At 41.0% G+C, this 21,633-nt stretch overlaps 1 protein-coding gene across 1 annotated transcript in view; it reads right to left on the reverse strand.

The window, feature by feature from the left end:
- Positions 1-21,633, reverse strand: part of LOC122549508 (regulator of G-protein signaling 22-like) — a 119,433-nt gene that overhangs the window by 34,104 nt on the left and 63,696 nt on the right. The window contains exons 14-17 of the mRNA XM_043689367.1: positions 17,122-17,208; positions 8,501-8,676; positions 5,736-5,898; positions 2,437-2,595 (exon numbers count right to left, since the gene is read on the reverse strand). Coding sequence (XP_043545302.1) covers positions 2,437-2,595; positions 5,736-5,898; positions 8,501-8,676; positions 17,122-17,208 — 585 coding nt within the window. The remainder of the gene's footprint in view (positions 1-2,436; positions 2,596-5,735; positions 5,899-8,500; positions 8,677-17,121; positions 17,209-21,633) is intronic.

Raw genomic sequence — 21,633 nt, forward strand, 5'->3', positions numbered from 1 at the left:
ACAAATACTTCAGCAAGGGGCTCAGCAATCACTTCCCTAGCTTCCCACAGAGTTCTAGGGTACACCCGATCAGGTTCTGGGATTAATCCACCTTTATGAGTTTCAAGAAATCCAGCACCACCTCCTCCGTAATATGGACATTTTTCAAGATGTCACCATCTATTTCCTCATGTCCTATATCTTCCATGTCCTTCTCCACAGTAAACACTGATGCAAAATACTCATTTAGTATCGCCCCCATCTGCGGCTCCCCACACAAAGGATGCCTTGCTGAACTTTGAGGGGCCCTATTCACTCTCTAGTTACCCTTTTGTCCTTAATGTGTCTGTAAAAACCCTTTGGATTATCCTTAATTCTATTTGCCAAAGCTATCTCGTGTCCCCTTTTTGCCGTCCTGATTTCCCTCTTTAGTATATTCCTACTGCCTTTATACTCTTCTAAGGATTCACTCGATCTCTCCTGTCTGTACCTTACATATGCTTCCTTCTTTTTCTTAACCAAATCCTCAATTTTTATAGTCATCCAGCATTCTCTACACATACCAGCCTTTCCTTTCACCCAACAGAAATGTATTGTCTCTGGACTCCTGTTATCTCATTTTTGAAGGCTTCCCGTTTTCCAACCGTCCCTTTATCAGCGAACATCTGCACCCAATCAGCTTTTGAAAGTTCTTGACTAAAACTATCAAAATTAGCCTTCCTCCAATTTAGAACTTCAACTGTTAGATCTGGTCTATCCTTTTCCATCACTATTTTAAAACTAATAGAATTATAGTCACTGGCCCCAAAGTGCTCCCCCACTGATACCTCAGTCACCTGCCCTGCCTTATTTCCCAAGAGTAGGTCAAGTTTTGCACCTTCTCTTGCAGGTACATCCACATACTGAATCAGAACATTTTCTTGTACACACTTAACAAATTCCTCTCCGTCTAAACCCTTAACATTGTGGCAGTCCCAGTCTATGTTTGGAAAGTTAAAATCCCCTACCATAACCACCCTATTATTCTTACAGATAACTGAAATCTTACAAATTTGTTTCTCAATTTTCCGCTGACTGTTAGGGGGTCTATAATACAATTCCAATAAGGTGATCATCCCTTTCTTATTTCTCAGTTCCACCCAAATAACCTCCCTGGATGTATTAAAGCCTTTGACAAAGGGTCAGTTAGACTCGAAACATCAGCTCTTTTCTCTCCTTACAGATGCTGCCAGACCTGCTGAGATTTTCCAGCATTTTCTCTTTTGGTCCCTGGATGTATTTCCATACATATCCTCCCTCAGTACAGCTGTAATGCTATCCCTTATGAAAAACACTACTCCACCTCCTCTCTTGCCTCCCTTTCTATCCTTCCTATAGCATTTATATCCTAGAACATTAAGCTGCCAGTCCTGCCCATCCCTGAGCCATATTTCAGTAATTGCAATGTATCTCAGTCCCATGTTCCCAACCATGCCCTGAGTTCATCTGCCTTCCCTGTTAGGCCTCTTGCATTGAAATAAATGCAGTTTAATTTATTGGTGCGACATTGATCTCTGCTTTGTTCCTGCCTGCTCTGACTGTTTGACTCACTATTTTCCTCAGACATACCAGTCTCAGATTGATCTCTTTCCTCAGTATCTCCCTGGGTCCCACCACCACCTTACTTTCTTAAGTGTTTCCATCAAGTTTAACAAACATCTTCCGAACTCTAAACATTTTGAGCAGACCTTAAAGTATAGTGATTCACCCTGCCACGTCATAAAATCCTAAAGTAATCACCGCCCCTTTAACCATCAAAAACTGTTTTAACAGAAATCACCATAGTAACAGAAATACATAAGTTAATTATTAACTTCAGATGCACAGAAAATCTATATGTGACCAATTCAAAGTGCAAACTTGAAATAAAAGATATTGAAACATATAAGTAAATCAGATATAACAAATATCTGCTTCTCCAGAAAACCTATGTATGATCTTGTTTCCTTTATCTTTGCAGGTTTTTACTTTAATTCATTTTTGCTCTCAAATGAAAGCTGTTCATCATTCTGTCATTTACATATTTTCAAACCACTTCTTTTGTTTCCTTACTTGTTCAATTATCACTTTCTTTGACTGTGTATCTTCAGAATTTATTATTTACTCTTGACATCCCTTCTTTTGTTCTTCCTTGCTGTTTCTTCTAACCCACTCATCCCGCTTACTTGCTTAAACTCTATTACATTTCTAACTTTTATGTAGTTCTGATGAAAGGTTATCAACTTGAAATTAAAGCATTATTTGTCTCTGATCAAATATTTTCTCCATTTTCAGTTTCATCCCAGTTATTCCAGTACAGTTTTTTTTATACATATGATATATGTAAAACAGCAAGTGCTGAATTTATATTTTCAATATAGAGCATGTAGATAATGCTATTTACACGCAGTGCCTGCTATAACTGTAGGATTGCCATACCTGTTTATGGTGCCTCTGAACAAACTCTGGTGAAGCCAGAAACATTGGCAGCCATTTTCTTTCCAAGCGTAATTTTACATATTTTTGAACTTCAATTAGAATATCTGAAGACAACTTATCATGGAGCAACTTGCCCCATCCCCCAGCTAGTATCATCACCTGGAGAGAAAAATCACTTATGTGGTTTCTTTGTTTTCCAAAGTAAATTGTCACAACTATGTAATTATAATATTATACATTTTAGAAAGAACAGTAATTTGACCTTTAAAAATAGATACAGCAATTCAAGATGGCTTACATAAGATCATCTCTCATTCCTCTAAGCTCTGAAGAATACAGACCCAATTTCCTCAACCTCTCATCCAAGGACAACCTTCTCATCCCAGGGACTAATTTAGTGAACATTTGTTGTGCTGACTCGAATGCAAGTCTATCTTTCTTGCCAAAACTGCACATAATTCTCCTGATGGTCTCAGCAAAACCCTGCACAATTATAACAAGATTTATTTTTTCCTGTACTCCAGTCCCCATGTGATAAAATGGCACCATGCCATTTGCTTTCCTAATTCCTTGCTCGACTTGCATATTCACTTCCTGTGCACTTGCAGGAGCATACCTAAAGCTCTTTGAATATCAATACAAAAAAAGCCTTATGTTTAAAAAAAACTTTGCTATACTTATCATCAAATTGAATAACTTCCAACCCATCTACATTATAATGCACCTGCCATCTTGCCTTCCATTCACTTAACCTGTCCATATCTCTTTGCAGCCTCCATAGAAACCATAAAAATGTTACAGGATGGAAGGGAGCCATTTGCCCCTCTTGTCCATGCTGACCATTTCTTCCCTACCTCGCATTGTTCCATTAGCACAGTCTATGTAAATTTTGTTAAACCTCACTGGGGAAGCACACTAGAAATTAAGCTTCATTATTCACAGAGTCATAAATTTCAAAGAATGCAAAATTCCCCAATGTACCTGTCACATGGACTCACGCTAACAGAAAAACATGGATCAGGTTTCTGATCTGAACAAGAATTATTGTTTATTATAAATAAATAGATTTTAACCACAAGTAAACAACTATGAACTGTAGGAATTTATCTTCACTAATTGAAACTCTAGCTCCCATATAAAACTCCCCTATACACACTTACAGATAGAGACAGACTTACAAAAACTTGCTATGGATGGAGAGAAAAACTGGGAAAATAAACTCAGTAGCACCAATCCGCTGGGTTCGCTAACACAATCCTTTTGCTTGACAGCAATTGTTGTTCTTTAAGCTTGCTTATTTGGGATCCTTTCACCACATTACAGAAGTTGTGGGCAATTAATATATTAGCTGCAAAGTCTCCTCGCTGCTAGTTAAAAACCACTGCTTACAACAATTAGGGAGGGAAATTAAACTGGCTTTATTCAGGTTCTAAGTATTTTTTACTGGAGAGAAAAACATGTCACATAATCTTTGAGAAGCTTTCAGCCTTCTGCCAGTATGGTCCATACCCACAATCTGTACGGCTACCAGGAGACAATCTGATAGCTATTGTCCAGTTGACGTCATAACTTTGGTATCCTTCATTGGTCAAGATTCCATAAACGAATCAGCTATTTGATGCCAGCCAGATCTTACTTTGTATTTACCCAATCGTGCCTGCCTGTGTACAAACAATCCCCTCCCACTGTTTGAACACAGCAGCAATGTAAACATGATTTACAATTAGTCACAGTAACTTGCTTTTAAAAAATGAAGCTAGTCTTTCCACAATCTTTTTTTAAAACAGTCCTTTTCCCATTTCAATACACAATTGAAAATACAGAAAAATAAAAAAGATACTGTCTTTACAATTTATCAGACAGGATTTCTTTCAGTAAAACCAAGTTCACATGTTCTCATTATGCTGTGTTTTTCTTAATAAATTGTTAAGACCTCTTTAATAATAGATTGCAATACTTTCCAGTAATTGACGTTAAGCTAACTGGCCCATTTTCCTCCCACCTTTCGCAAAAATGGTGTGGCATTTGTCAAAATCCAGTCTAATTGGACGTTTTAGGAATTGAAGAATTTTTGGAAAATCATAGCTATCACATTTACTAATCTCTGCAGCTACCTATTTTAGAATTGTCAAATGTAGGCCTTTGGGTCCTGACGATTCATCAGATCTTAGTCCCTAAAGATTTAACAATACTTTTTATCTGTTGCTTCAGTTTCTTTAATTTCCTCATTTTTTAAAACTCCTGAATTACTGAGCTTCCTCCCTTTGTCCCCCATAAACCCTCATAGGTCCATCATGACCCACTCCCCTTCTGTTTACCATATCCCAATCCCTTGCCCAAGCTCAATGGAGCAAATTTCTCATCCTTGATGATCCAACAATCCTCTCCATGAAATAAAGGCAGTCCAAATTGGCAAGAGGACTATCTTGTCTGCTTCATGCCACTTTAAACCAGTTATGAATATAAAAGCACATGCTTCTTTTTCCCAGCAAGTTAATTGCCAAGATCCTGTTTCCTCTGGTGAAATGGTATGTTAGTGACAATGTAGGGCACGCTAATACATTGAAATTAGATTCTTGCTACTTGCCAAACAAATCCTTGGTAACTCTTGGGAAAATATACAACTGAGCTGAAAATATGTTGCTGGAAAAGCGCAGCAGGTCAGGCAGCATCCAGGGAACAGGGGAATCGACGTTTCGGGCATAAGCCCTTTTTCAGGAATTCCTGAAATTCCTGTGAAAAAGATTTGCCGCTCATTTTAAAAAAAAACTCTATTCTTAAAAAGGTGCTCCCTAGTGTTGAAATCCCCCATCCTAGGGAAAAGACAACTAACTCTACCTATAGCCCTCATTATTTTATGAACTTCTATAAGCCTCTCAATCTCCTATGCTGCAGTGAAAAGAGACCCAGTTAGAAACATAGAAATATTTTTAAAGGCAAAGAATAAGGCCATTCAGCTCCCCACACCCTATCCACATGACCCTGCATTTACCATTATTAATCCTCCTAACCTGCTGGATGCTATGGGACAATTTAGCATTGGCCAATCCAACTAACTTGCACATCTTTGGAATGAGGGAGGAAACTAGAGCACCTGACAGAAACCCACGTAGCCACAGGGAGATTGTGCAAACTCCACACAGTAGCCCAAGGCTAGGATTGAACCTGAGTCCTTGGTGCTGTAAGGTAGCAGTGCTAACCACTGAGGCACTGGGCCACCCAATTTTAGCTTACTAATCTGGTTGAACTAGCTTGAGTCATGTGTGAAGGACTAATCTAATATTAAAACTTTCAATTACATCATTTTGTTGTACTTTTGAAGCTGGGCTACTAGGTCCAAAGAAGTACTGCCTATTCAAGTACTTGATTTTGATGGCTTTGGACGTAATATCTCTTGTAGTTTTTTCATTGTGAGGTATTCTTCTGAAGTATTCAATGTCCATCCAGCACTTGAGATCCATACTGAAATAAAAAGAAAGACAAATGTCCATGTATCAGCATGAGGTACTGTGTCAATGGGAGTGATTTGTCAGCTGTTGTTCTTTGATAGTTTCCCTGCAGACATCAGGAGGTTCAGTAATGTGCCATAATTCCCAGTCTATAAACTGACAAAAGCTTTGCTTCTCAATGACACACCTCCATTTTGACTGCAAACATCACTGACCTCAACCTGCTCATTGGCCTGAGTAGTGTAGTCCCAGGTTTTAATGGAAAATCTGGAGAATGTCCAACCACTTGAGAACAGGCCAGGGAAGATGTGGTCACTGACTCCACAAGTGGAACTTGGGGGAATAGCTCAACTTGTGATCTGTGGCCATCCAGGTTTAGACTATTGCCAATAAGCTGAACTCTTGCCTAAAAGATCTATCCCTTGTGGCTTCACAACCATTCACACTGCATCAGCTGAAACCATTGAATAGATTGTTAACAAAACAGAGGTTGCTGGAAAAGCTCAGCAGGTCTGGCAGCAACTGTGAAGAGAAATCAAAGTTAACTTTGCAGGTCAGAATGTTTTGAGGAAGGGTCTCCAGACCCGAAACTTTAACTTTGATTTATCTTCACAGATGCTGCCAGACCTGCCGATCTTTTTCACTAACCTCTGTTTTTGTTTCTAATTTACTGTGTTGGCAGTTCTTTCAGTTTTGAATAGATTGTTAACTTCAGTATCGGATTATAACCCCTTCTTCAGCCATAGGAATCACAATTCTGGGGGGAGAAACAAAGGGTGGAATTTTTCTCAGGCCAGGTGGGAGGTGGGCATAAAAACTGATGAAACAATTTTTCCTGTGCAATTATGTTTTTTTCCAACTCGTTACATGTTCATGCACTGATAAAATGCCAAATTTTATGTTCAGGGAGTTCTGAAACTTGCCAGGATTCTCATGCAGGAAAGCACTTGGTCCCTGCAACCCAGGGGCATCACCCACTCCCATCTTGGAGATGTCAGAGAAAATGCAAAATATGGTGCCACACTTCAGCGATGCATCTCTATTAGTTCTCTTGAAGATTGCCCAGGAAGGAAGTAAAGTTTTTGACTCTATGAATGAGGCTAAATCGATTGACACAGAGAGTCCGGACAATTATGGCTGTGGGGGCCAGTGCCCATAAGCAGTTCAAAAGAATCTGGATCCAGAGCCTCAAGAGGATGAACAAATTGCTGCACGTTGCCAGCATATGCACCACTGTCTACTCAATATTTATGTTCCTATGAATGTAAGTTGGCATTGTATAATACCACTGCAGAGGATTGGTACCCAGGACATTGGCTGCCAGACACCTCATCCAATACTTCATGTGCAGTCAATATCTGTAAGGTTCACATGTAAAACATAAAAGGAGTTATGCAGTTGTTAATGCTCCATCAGGTCAATAAACTTTCATCACGTCTAGGAGGATGTACACATCAAGTAGCTTTTCACCAAATGACTACACGGGCCAAGGACACAGTCACAGAAGATGGCCGTTTGAGTTGCACACCCTTTGACTTCAGTCCCAATTGTCTACCCAGGTCAGCCATGTAGTTGACTCACTTGCACAGTCTTGTTCACTCCATTAGAATTCACCACTCCCACTATAAGGGTCTAACCAGAAGCTAGACTGTAGACGGCAAAGATGGCTTATGAATTGAGTTTGAAAGGCTGCAACTCAACTTGAAGCATTTGTGCAAAGAAATGGTTTGGTTATAAAGAAGCCAAATAACAGAAGCAGTTTGTACTTCCTTGAGCTTGAAGGAAGAAGTCCACCTGATCAGGCACTCACCACATATAAATAGAGATGTGTGTGTGTGTGTGCATATATACTTACATACATATATGTTTACATACTTTGGGTTCGTGATCAGCTCTTTCCTGTTTATTACTAACAAGATTTTTGAACATAATTTCAGCAGGCTGGGATGTTGGTGAAGATTCATGACATGCTAACCCACCTGAAAGATTCTGAGAGTGTAATTGGGCAGCATGGTGGCACAGTGGTTAGCACTGCTGCCTCACAGCGCCAGAGACCCGGGTTCAATTCCTGCCTCAGGTGATTGACTGTGTGGAGTTTGCACATTCTCCCCGTGTCTGCTTGGGTTTGCTCCGGTTTCCTCCCACAGTCCAAAAATGTGCAGGTTAGGTGAATTGGCCATGCTAAATTGCCTGTAGTGTTAGGTGAAGGGGTAAATGTAGGGGAATGGGTCTGGGTGGGTTGCGCTTCGGTGGGTTGGTGTGGACTTGGTGGGCCGAAGGGCCTGTTTCCACACTGTAAGTAATCTAATCCTAATTACAAAACTCTAATCCACCAATGATAAACTGAAGATATCCCCATTTCACAACAAGGTCTCCCCACTCAAACTTCTAAAATCTCTGAACTGACATAGAATATTCCATTCACAGTTAACATTAACAGGTTCTCAATTCTGTTTTTCTCTTCCATGGATGCTTTCTGACCTGCTGAGTATTTCCAGTATTTGTTAATTTTATTTCAGATTTCAAGTTTCGCAGTATTTTTGCTTTGGTAATATTTGGATCTTTTACAATGACTTTCACTGTATTATTTTAAAGAATGGTATCTAGGTACTTACCCTGCTAAATTTTCACGAAGGAATACCTGGAAATTCTCAAGTTCTAAGCGATTACGAATAAGTGCATCCAATGTGTAATTACAGAATTCTTCAGGAACGGTCTGCCAGTAGTTTGAGCCTTTCACATTGTCTGAAGGATGCACTAGACTGATTGAATGGGCAGGAAGAATAAATTGCTAAAAGCAGAGAAAGAAAGAAAATGATATTACAATTAAACTAATAAATTCAGCTTCCATAACTAAAAGTTGTAATAGTTTCAGTGTGCTCCCATGCAGTAACATAAGTGGCACTCTCCCATACAGGATGCTGTTGTCAGGCCAGACATCTGCCAACCAAAAATATGTTATATGGTGAAACATTTCAATGCTGGTGTAGCTACCGCCCAAGAACTGCAGCAGTTCAAGAAGGCAATTCACCACTTTCTTCTCAAAGGCAACTAGGGATTGGCAATAAATGCTGGCACAGTCACCGAAACCAACATCCTGTGAGTGAATAGAGGAAAAAATAGGTCTCTTGACTTTTGATTGCCCACACGTAAATATTTTATATCCACTTTGAGAAAATGTTTCATATTTTTAATGGCATCTATTAGATTGACTTTCATCCTTTCTTCAAAAGATTTCTTGATTACTCATCTTTTTCTAATGTGCCTTACAAGTTTCATCTAGCTAAATCTGTTTTGCAGTATCTCCAGTAGACCTATAACATATGATGGCAGGATAAATGCTCGAATCAGTGTCAACCACTCCAACATGTAGGCACTGGCTGTTGCCAATCAATCAGTTGTGTTGGGTGAGATACATCATCTCTAATCCTGCCACAAACCTTACAAAATAAACTCTCTCTCAGAGCTCTATCGTGGCAAGTTGTTACTGATGGGGGTGATTGAGAAAACACATCAAGGATGTCTCCAAAGTTGCCACCAATTCACAGCAATCTCTTACTCAAGACCATTCAAACTGGAGAATCATCTTGGAAGGTACCAACCAACTTGAATATTTCCAACTGACTCAGGTGGGAGCCAACTACAAATAGCAGAAGGAACAGGTGAAAAACCAAGTATCTCATACACCTTCTTCTTCAAATACCACCTGACATACCTGTGACTGGATGTGCAGATCCAGCATTGGACTGCTTAATCCCTTCAGTACTCATATCTCTGAAGTGGAAAAAGCCACATGCAATCTCTCAACTGCCCAATGAGAAAACATAGAAGTTCAAGGACTGAATGGCCTCCTACTGTGCTGTAACAAAAAATTGTTTCTGTGTAACCAGATCATAGATCTGAAAATTTAGCTTGGTTTTCTCTACAGATACTGCCGTACCCTGTTGAGTTTTTCCAGCATGTTCTGTTTCCATTTTAAATGTTCAGTATCTGTGCAATTCTTCTTTTCAGTTTCTCATTGAAGTAGAGTTTGAAACAAGTTTAGTATGAGCCATAGAAGTAGAATTAGACTTTTTGGCCTATCGAGTCTGTTCCACTCTTCAATCATGGCTGTTATGCTTCTCAACCTGTGAACCCCTTACCAACCAAGAACCTATCTATCTCTGTCTTGAATATACTCAATGACTTCACAGTTCTCTGTGACAATAAGTTCCACAGATTAACCACCTTCTGGCTGAAGAAATTCCTCTTCATCTCAGTTCTAAAAGGTCATCTCTTCACTCCAGGGGTGTGTTCTCAGGTCCTAGTCTCTCCTACTTGACTGTCCATGTTTACTCTATCCAGTCCTCTCAATATTCTGTAACTTTCAATCAGATTCCCCTCCCTCATTCCTCTAAATTCACTGAATTGAGTGCAGACCCACAGTCTTCAACTGCTTTTTATATAACAAGCTCTTCATTAGATTAGATTAGATTAGATTCCCTACAATATAGAAACAGGCCATTCAGCCCAACAGTTCCACACCGACCCTCCAAAGAGTAACCCACCCAGATCCATTCCTCCACCCTATATACACCCCTGACAAATGGGCCTAACACAATGGGCAATTTAGCAAGCTGAATTCATCTGACCTGAACATCTTTGGATTGTGAGAGGAAACCGGAGCACCCAGAGAAAACCCACATGACACAGGGAGAATGTGCAAACTCCACACAGACAGTCGCCTGAGGCGGGAATCAAACCCAGGTCCCTGGCGCTGTGAGGCAGCAGTGCTAACCACTGAGCCACCCAAAGCTGTTTTTACTCATCTTCAAGCCACCAATGTGATTCTAGTCACTCTGTTAGAGGGTGAACCATTCTGGGAAATTACAATCCCTGGAATCATTCTTGCCAACCTCCCCTGGACCTCTTCCAATGCTTCCTTAGATACAGGGCCCAAAACTATTCACAATATTCTAAATATGGTCTGACCAGCGTAATTTCTGGACTTTTAGTCTTTCCCTTCAGACCTAAGCCTAGAGTTTTGTTTATCACATTGATGACATGCTCTGCCACTGTTTATGAGCCTAAAGGGCTTTCATTCCTTTCATCCCTTTCATTTTCTATCCCATTTAGATTAGATTAGATTAGATTCCCTACTGTATGGAAACAGGCCCTTCGGCCCAACAAGTCCACACTGACCTTCCGAAGAGTAACCCACCCAGACCCATTCCCCACATTCACCCCTGACTATGGGCAATTTAACATGACCAATTCACCTAACCTGCACATCTGTGGGAGAAAACTGGAGTACCCGGAGGAAACCCATGCAGAGAATGTGCAAACTCCACACAGACAGTCACCCGAGGCTGGAATCGAACCTGGGATCCTGGTGCTGTGAGGCAGCAGTGCTAACCACTGTACCACCGTGCTGCCCTCAGGCAAATTTTCCCATTTGCAGTTCCAATGATTTGCCCAGTCTGACACACCTTAAGAGTGATTGTTCTCACACAAACATCTGCTCGTCATCTCTTTAATTATGTCACTGGGCCATTAGGCAATTATCTTGGGGAATTGTCCAAGTGCAGAGGCAGATGGCTGTGAATTTTGGGTTTTCATGCTTCTGGCACCATATTTAAAGCCCAGATGGACTTCACTTCACTGTAACATAATTGCCCTCACACCGTGGTGATAGTTGACAGTTATTACACAACACAGGAGTAGGTCTAGAAGAAAGACAAGCAAGTTCCCCCTTTCATAGAAAAGTGTTAGTGAATGGATGGTGGAGGGGAGAAACCTCCTTTCTCCAGACCAACTTGCACAGAAGCTATGCCAGCAGACATGGTCAGCCTGGACATGGATTACAGTCTGGGTCAGCGTCATGTCCCAGGTGAAAAGTAACATGCAGAACTGAAGAAAGAAGGTCAATGATCTTCTGTGTGCTGCAAAGTTAAGTGTCACCAACTCTATGCTATGTCACATTGACACAGCCAGCACTCACTCTAACTCTGCCACATCTCAACAGGGCTCATTGATTTCAAGTCTCAGTATTGCACGCAACATGTCTATTCAATGGCTCTCACTCAAAGTCCTTTCAAAGTACTATCCCTTCTTGACCTCCAAGCTTCCTACTCACTCACAGGAGATACTTTAGCACCTCTTCTGCTCCTGCACAAACTGATCTTATGTCTATGTCTGTCACACTCAATTGCTTCCTGTTTTTCATGCTCATTTTCAGGAGAAGGGGTCCCATAACCAGGCTCAGAGATCAAAGACAATGAGCGGCATCAGGCGCCATTCTCCTTACAAAGAAAAATTCCTCACGTATGTAAGGAAGGAGAGAGCTCAGTAGGCAACCAATCCAGTAAGTTTCATTTTGCTGAGTTGCACTGCTCTCCAATTGCCACCAGTGTTTACTTATTCTTAATCTTCCAAAGCTTTTACGTAACTTCTCCAATCATTTCCTTCTCTTCTCTAATGAGGGCAATAACGGCATCCAACGAGCCTCTATGAAGAGGCCAGCATCAGAGACCTAATTTTGCTGGGTAATCATTCCAGATTACACTGACATCTCTGACATGTTTCTATTGCTGGTTGAACAATAAAGGCCCCAAGTCTCTGACACAGGAAGCCAGTCAGCCAGGTATCAGGGTTCTCCTCAGCCACAGGCAGATGAGTCTGTTTTTGGCCATTAATGACCAACAAGCCAGAGCACTGGACCACAGGAACAGCAGGCAGATTTGCCCAAGGCACTCAGCCAGCTGGATTAAAGGATGATGGAATCCACCAAAAGGCATGCTGGCTGTAGCATGCATTTGTCTGGCTGCCTCCACTGGCCAGCTTGGTGTCCAACTTGGTTAGCCAAGCCCAGCAAATTCACTTTCAGGCAGATATTTTTCTGGCCATAGGAGGCTCAGCATCAATGACAAGGCAACAGGATCAAGGGAGGTTAGCTTCACTTTAGGTGGGACCAGCAGATATCCATAGAGAGGAAAGCCAACAAACAGGCCTCCCCCCCCACAAGCTTCTGCTCAGGTTCAGATCCTCTACTTTCCTCCTGTCTAAGATCTCAAAGCCTGCAGCTGAGAAGGAGTAGCCTGCATCTGGACAGCACACTTTCAACAGGAAAAGCACCAGGAGATGATCACACAGGTCTTTTAGGCCAACAGAGCCAACCACAGAACTGTGTCCCCTCCACCCCAGCTGCAGAGGTCAGGGCTGGACATAGACAGTGCGATAGGGAGAGGGAGAGGAAAACATGCTGATGGCATGGGTGAAATGTCACTGGAAATTACCCTTCACTCTTGTAAATATATGCGTAATCTCACTGTTCAAAGGCCCGCTGCATTTCACTGGCACACCTTGTTAAGTCACACCATGTGAGACAGGAGAAGTTTCTGTGATACCCTAAGGATGAAATGAGTTGAAATTTCTAAGCATTGCCCATCTCTTTCAAATGAACAAAAAATAGGAGCAGGAATAGGCCATTCAGCCCCTCAAACCTGCTTAGCCATTCAGTGTGATCATGGTTACCTATCCAACTCAATACCTGCTTTCTCACCATACCCATTGATCTCTTTGGCCTAAAGAACTCTCTTTAATGACTCTTTTGATAACTGATAGTGTCAGATGTCAGAGATTCTGGAACCTTGGCATTGAGGACTGCATTTCGAAGAGGACGACAATGAGATTAACCAACAGAGAATTTTCTTGGGTCTGAGATGCTTGCATCATTCTACATTGCATCCATTTATGTGTGACAGTACACAATCTGTGATGGTTCCACAGATCTTTGCATCGGCTTTTCAATAGACTGAGTTGTAATTCAAGGCTGCGAGAAGTACAATGGCCAGTCCTCACTGTCACTCTCCCTAGTGGTGTTCTGAGAAAAACAGCTTAAAATACAACCTCTCACAAATTCAACACAGTCTTAAAGCAGTTAAGGCTTGAAACATGAAAGGTTCGTGATAAAGGAGGGAGAAAGGAGATTCCTTTGGTTCCCTCTTGACTTACTGACAGAAGGAAAACCCTTTTGACCCAGCAAGTGGTTACAATTCCTGAAAGTGTGGTGGAGGCAGGTTCAATTAGAATATGCAGGAGACAAATGAATTATTGGAAAACAGTGAGGGAGTAGCAAAAGATAAATTGCTCTTTCTGAGAATCAGCACAGATGTGATGGAGCCAATGGCCTTCCTATCTGCTGCAAACATTCTATGATACTATGATTCAGTAGCAGACTGCACATTCTTGGTGAGAGCCAAGTAAAACTTTGTTTGCCCTTATTTGGATACTATTCTAATTAATTATTTCACAGAATGCTTAATCCAAGTGGGTGGTATCCACCTCTGTCAATTTTGCGCGATTACCATCAAAAAATATAATGTAGGATGTCATCTACAAACAATATGGACCTATCTACATCAATGGGTGGAATTCACATACTGAAATAACAACTACAAAAATCAATTGGAAAAAAAGTTGTTAGTTGCAATGGTTTTTAATGCACATTATGTATGCGATTTCATAAAAGAAGTTGAAAACTGGGCTCTTTCGAAAAAGGTGCTGCATATTCGTTATGAAATGTGTGATTCAGGATCTCCATTCACCTAATCACTTTTCACAAAAGACAGAGGGAGAAGAATGCACCAAGGAGTTCAGGATTATAGGGAAACAGAGTAATCCAGAAAAAAAATCAGACAATAAATGCATGGGTATGCCAGGAGGTACTGTTTGTCATTTATATAAATGATTTGAATGTGAGCATAAGAGGTACAGTTAGTAAGTTTGCAGATGACACCAAAATTGGAGGTGTAGTGGACAGCAAAGAGGGTTACCTCAGATTACAACAGGATCTTGACCAGATGGGCCAATGGGCTGAGAAGTGTCAGATGGAGTTTAATTCAGGTGCTGCATTTTGAGAAAGCAAATCTTAGCAGGACTTATACACTTAATGGTAAGGTCCTAGGGAGTGTTGCTGGACAAGAGACCTTAGAGTGCAGGTTCATAGCTCCTTGAAAGTGGAGTCGCAGGTTGATAGGATAGTGAAGAATGCGCTTGGTATGCTTTCCTTTATCGGTCAGAGTATTGAGTACAGGAGTTGGGAGGTCATATTGCAGCTGTACAGGACATTGGTTAGGCCACTGTTGGAACATTGCGTGCAATTCTGGTCTCCTTCCTATCGGAAAGATGTGAAACTTGAAAGGGTTCAGAAAGATTTACAAGGATGTTGCCAGGGTTGGAGGATTTGAGCTATGGGGAGAGGCTGAACAGGCTGGGTCTGTTTTCCCTGGAGCGTTGGAGGCTGAGGGGTGACCTTATAGAGGTTTACAAAATTATCAGGGGCATGGATAGGGTAAATAGGCAAAGTCTTTTCCCTGGGGTTGGGGAGTCCAAAACTAGAGGGCATAGGTTTAGGGTGAGAGGGGAAAGATATAAAAGAGACCTAAGGGGCAACTTTTTCACACAGAGGGTGGTACGTGTATGGAATGAGCTGCCAAAGGATGTGGTGGAGGCTGGTACAATTGCAACATTTAAGAGGCATTTGGATGGGTTTATGAATAGGAAGGGTTTGGTGGGATATGGGCCGGGTGCTGGCAGGTGGGATTAGGTTAGGTTGGGATATCTGGTTGGCATGGACGGGTTGGACCAAAGGGTCTGTTTCCGTGCTGTACATCTCTATGACTCTATGACTTGAGGTAAGACAGCTGGACAACTGAGTTTAGGAAACATATTTATTCTGAAGTTTGAAGTATTAATGAGTTTAGTTTGCATTTTGTTTCAGGCATCGTAAAGAGAGAGACCAGATAAAAGAAAACACATCTAGGGACTACACAGAAATTTGTGGAAGAAATCTGGATGCAGCTGTCCCAGTCTGAGCAAACAGCTGTAGGATGGAGATAGTGGTAATTCTTCCTGAGGTGTCAGTGTTTGTGAATATATTGTTTGGATTAAAGCAGTAATATGAAAGTAACTCCTTTCCTGTTGTCTGCATGAAATCTTTCCGATCTCTTGTCTTGTCCAGTGCGTGTATTTCTAGTTTATTTTTTGTTTTAATAGTTCACTGGCAGCCTTGGATGAAAGCATTCTAGAACTGACCTCCACAGTTAAGAGAACAAACTTGGTTTATCAAGCCAAGTTTCAGTCTGGGATCTGACCTATCCAGTAGTCACCATCAACTGGCATCATCAGCATAATTTAGAAAACTCAATTAAAAACCATGGTGACTAACTCTGGGAGGGAAAAAAAATAAGAATACATTATGGAGGAGGGGTAAGTTTGCTGATGAAATCATAGAAGTCGGAGATGAGGTGGGATGGGGATGGTGGGAGGCAAAATATAATACGATAATGGGAACTCAGGCCTGGGCTTCTGCTGTTGCTTTGAACCCAACTGCTCACTTCCCTTGGCCCAAGTTGCGACTGAGATTTGCCCATCATTGGCACGGTAATCCCAAATACCCACTGCATGTTCGTAAGCCCAACCACCCACCTCCGTATATCTAATAACTCTCAGCAAGACTAGCAGCCAGCCATGTGCAAACTTGTGGCAGCACATACAAGAACAGAATACTGCCCATAGGCAGAAATGGGGAGGCCTAGTTATATTATTGTGGACTGTTAATCCATAGTTCCAGGTAATGCTTTGGGGATCCAGGGTTGAATTCTACCATGGCAGATGGTGGAATTTGAATTCAATTAAAAGAAAACCTGGAATTGAAAGTCTACTTTTGACCATGAATCCATTGTTGATTGTTGGAAAAAACCCATCTAGTTCACTAATGTCCTTTAGGGAACGAAACTGCTATCCTTACTTGGTCTGGCCTACTTGTGACTCCAAATCCATAGCAACACAGTTAACTCTTAACTGCCCTCTGTGCAATTAAGGATGGGCAGTAAATGCTGGCTTAGCCAGTATCACCCTCATCCCATGAATGAATTTAAAAAACACAGCATACAGGCAAAAGAATTCTGGGACAAATGGTGTCTTGGAAGGTCAGGGCCCATTATGCAGGATGCAAAACTAAATTCCACAGGACAGTCCGAGAAAAAGTCCTAAACTGTTGGTCACTCTTAAACTGCCAGTTAAAATTACATGTAAATTCAAAACAGATAATTTTATGAATGGGCGAGCATCATTAAAACAACTCAATGCAGTGAGCTTGGATTAAGTAAAAGAGAATAGCAAATAATTATTTCTTTAGTTTTGTGCATCAGTAGAGGAATCTAACTTTTACTTTTGGAGGAAAAGAATTAATTACTTCATTAGGAAACAAGTTTTTCTGTAGTTCCTCAAGTTTCTCGTAGTACATTGAATCCAAGCGTTGAGTCTCCTTTATCACCTCCACCTAGAAATAAAAAAATATTCAAAAAGTGTCAGTGAACAACAATGACAGTAGTACTGGTGGAACAAAGTCCAGTCATAGCACAATTTTTACTTAAAGCAAAATACAGTCCCACAGATGAAGACAGGAGAGAAATTATGCACCAGGATCACTCGTATACATTTTTTGAATAATGTCTCTTAGACACAAATGTTCAATGTACCTGACTGCCATTCTTCCACGCAAAATTTTTAGGCAGTTGTTAAGCAGATAAAGTTAAAATAAAGGCGAAATTAGCTTCACAGGAGTGAAAGTCGTGCAAGAGAAACGTGCTGCTTGAATGATAAATTTCTGTACTCTGCACCATGTTTGCAAAACATCAGCTTTAACACAAAAAAAATTTCAAGATATTTGTATTTAAAAGTTTTTCGGGGGTTGGAATACTGTGGTCAGTGACTTCTTTATCAGCATTCCTCTATTTATGACCCTATATGACAAACACTGTGACCCTTTGAATATGCCAATAAATAGTGGGATGCTAAGAGAATACACACATTCATCTGCTGATCTAGCAATTAGAGACCAGTTAATTCTTAATAGATTGCATGTCTATCCCATCATTCAGGAAAGTAGTTCACAGAAATACAGTTTAAAAAAGAAAGTAGGAAAATATCTAAGTGCAATACTACACAAAATGTTATGTACCAGATCAAATCCCCTGTAAACAAGGCTGGGAAACCCAGAGCGGGACACTCTCAGCGGCATGACATAACAGCAGAAAAGGAAATGTTGGACTCTCTTTCAGCTTTAATATTTTAAGTTAATGTGTATGGCATCTATGTATGGCGATGGCACACACTTTTCACTGTATTTTATATTGAACACACGTGACACTAAAGAATATTCTATTTGAAGGAGATAGCCTGGACCCTAACAAGTAGGTGAGACCAGGGAAATCCAGTGGATGTTATCTATCTAGACTCCCAAAAGGCCTTTGATTAGGTGCCTCAAGGGAAGCTGCTGAGTAAGGTGAGGGCATATGGTGTTCAAGGTGAGCTACTGGTATGGATTGAGGATTGGCTGAGAGAGAAGGCAGAGAATTGGGATAAAAAGTTCTTTATTGGAATGGCAGCTGGTGACATGTGGTGTCCCGCAGGATTCAGTGTTGGGGCTGCAGCGGTTCACTTTATATATTAATGATCTGGATGGAGGGATTGGGGGCATTCTGGTGAAGTTCGCCGATGATATGAAGTTAAGCAGACAGGCAGGTAGTTCTGAGGAGGTGGGGAGACTGCAGAAAGATTTTGACAGTTTACAAGAGTGGTCCAAGAAATGGCTGATGAAATTCAATGCGAGCAAACGCGAGGTTTTGCACTTTGGGCAAAAGAATACAGGGCCAGACTATTTTCTAAATGGTGAGAAAATTCCTTAAGCAAAAGTACAAAGGGATCTGGGAGTGCTAGTACAGGATTCTCTAAAGGTGGACTTGTAGGTTGAGTCTGTGATTAGGAGAGCAAATGCAATGTTGTAATTTATCTCAAGAGGGTTGGAATGTAAAAGCAGCAATGTGCTACAGAGACTTTATAAAGCTCTGATTAGGCCCCATTTAGAATACTTTGGGCCTCACACCTCAGGAAGGAAATATTGGCACTCGAGCGTGTCCAGCAGAGATTCATATGGATGATCCCTGGAATGGTAGGCCTATGATAAACAGCTGAGGATCCTCGGATTTTATTCATTAGAGTTTAGAAGGTTGGGGGAGATCTAATAGAAATTTACAAGATAATGCATGGCTTAAAAGGGTGGACACTGGGAATTTGTTTCCGTCAAGCGGGGATACTAGGACCCCAGGGCACAGCCTTAGAATTAGAGGGGGTCAATTTAAAGTGGAAATGAGCAAACATTTCTTCAGCCAGAGAGTGGTGGGCCTGCAGAATTCATTGCCACGGAGTGCAGTGAAGGCCAGACATTAAATGTCTTCAAGGCAGAGATTGATAAGTTCTTAATCTCACAAGGAATTAAGGACTATGGGGAGAGTGCGGGTAAGTGGTTCTGAAATGCTCATCAGCCATGATTGAATGGCGGAGTGGACTTGATGGGCCGAATGGCCTTACTTCCACTTCTATGTCTTATGGTCTAACTTTTATCTTATTTAAAGACGAGTATAAGGTTGTGTTCCAGATCTAATTCAGTTGGTTACACTGCTCAGCTTTAGGCAAAACACACTTTATTCTTACCTAATAATCAAACAAAGGGAAGAGGAATTGGTACAACTTTAACTCTATTGGAAAATTTAAACTTAAATAATAGATTATTTAACTAGCAATTATTCCAATATAGTAACATCCCAAAAAACACACCCTTGACAAAGGCAAAGTCAATAAAACAAATTGTCTCACATGCAATTTTGACAGCAGATAGAGATCCCAAGCATGATGGTACATCTCTATGACTCTATGACACTATAAATATGGCTTTAAGAGGTGTATTTTGTCCTGGCTCCTTTTGATGATGAGAGTTGAGACAGTGGTGCCAAGCTGTCTGCTCCAAAGCCAATAAAGTAAAAGGCTTGTGAGGCCTTGGGTTTTCTTTTTTAAAGAGTTGGAACAATAGAAGCTGCCTGAATGGGTGGGGTCAAGCTCCTGCAGGATCAGAATTTTAGTTTAGCTTTCAGTAGCAAGATCTGCGGTCTTGAAGCTGGATGTGCAGGGTCTTCTGTTAAAGTTGGGTTTGTCTTTCTGCTGCTGGAATTGCATGTGAGATAATCTGTTTTACTGACCTTGCCTTTGCCAAGGGTGTGTTTATGGGATGTTGCTATATTGGAACAATTAATTAGTAGTAGTTAATGTATCTACTATTTTGTTAAGCATTTCAATAGAGTTACAGTTTAGCCAATTCTTTTCTTTTCTTCATATTTTGTCTGCATTTTAGTTTGCTTAATGTCAAGTAGTTTGACTAATTGAATTAAATCTGGAATGCAAGGCCTTACACTTACCTTTAAAGTAAAAAAAGTTAGGGTCTAGACTATCTTCTGGACTATATTTTGAGGAGATTTGGTCTGGTCCATAACAAATTAGGGCTTTTTGTCAGGATCAACATCTGCAATTCCGGATTTGGTTAAGGTTATTGGACTCAAAAGCAGTGAGTGGTCAGTGCTGATGTTTCTCATTTTGTGTGTTGCATTTGATTGGTTTAAACGGGGCATGCCTTATGTAATAATGTATCTTTCTGTGGCTAGGAGTTTCTGAAGGGGGGCGGAGGAAGTCATTTTGGATGTTTTACAGAAAGCGAGCAAGGCAAAGCTTTCAGAATTGGCAAACCCCAAGTTGAAGCTGGAGTTGCCTGCGTCTGTGATGAAAGGGGAAATAATTACAGCAATAACTCTACATTTACAATTGCCAATACTGTAATCAGAATAATTGGAAATTTCTAAAATTCAATTACAAATGAAGTAGCTTGAATTAAATGCAATGGCAAGGGAAAAAGAAAAAGAAAGAATAAGCGAGCACAACAAAAAGAAAGAGAAAAGGTAATGAAACATTTTGAATTACAATTAAAAACAGAGGAAAAATAAAAGAATGCTACCTAGCAGAAGAAAGGAAGAAAGAGAGTTTTTGAACTTTGGAGGTTGGAACTGAAAACTCAAAGCAGTCTTCAAATGGCGGACGTAGAGGTGAAAGGTGATGATGAGGACAGTGAAGGTGAGCAACCCCATCATAGCCAAAGTGAGGATCTGTTTAAACATGTCCAAGCATGGTCTAAGTTCAGCAAGAAGGATGTAAAAGCCTTCTTCATTTCATTTCAGAAAGAAGCTGAACAAATGAAATGGCCGGTGACCATGTGGATATTGTTGATCCAAACAAAGTTGATAGATAGAGCTAGTGAGTATTTGCATCACCATCAAAGGAGGTATCTTCGGGGTATGATGAGATGCAAAGTGCCATCTTAAGTGAATATGAGTCAGGGCCAGAAGCTGATAGACTTTGAGTGCGAGCAGCAGCTAAGGTAAGACAGTTTGTTTTAAAATTACTTACCGGTAGCAGGCAGCGGTGTTTTTTTTTCTCTTCACAGAAAGAGTGGCAGCAGCAGGGGGAAGTGACGAAGACCAGAAGGGCAGCCGGGAAGGAAAGCAGTGAGTATAAATACTCACCCTTCGACGCCAACGGTCACTTTGAGTGCGAGCAGCAGCTAAGGTAAGACAGTTTGATTTAAAATTACTTACCGGTAGCGGGCAGCGGTGTTTTTTTTTTCTCTTCACAGAAAGAGCGGGAGCAGCAGGGGGAAGTGACGAAGACCAGAGGGGCAGCCGGGTAGGCTTTTTTTCCCTTTAAAAGTGCGCAGGAGAAGATGTTGTGGCTATTACGGAGACATGGGTAGAACAGGGACAGGATTGGCTGTTGCAGGTCCCAGGGTTTAAATGTTTTAATAGGGCCAGAGGTGGGGGTAAAA

Source organism: Chiloscyllium plagiosum, chromosome 4 (genome assembly GCF_004010195.1).
Source record: "Chiloscyllium plagiosum isolate BGI_BamShark_2017 chromosome 4, ASM401019v2, whole genome shotgun sequence".
NCBI classification, from domain to species: domain Eukaryota; kingdom Metazoa; phylum Chordata; class Chondrichthyes; order Orectolobiformes; family Hemiscylliidae; genus Chiloscyllium; species Chiloscyllium plagiosum.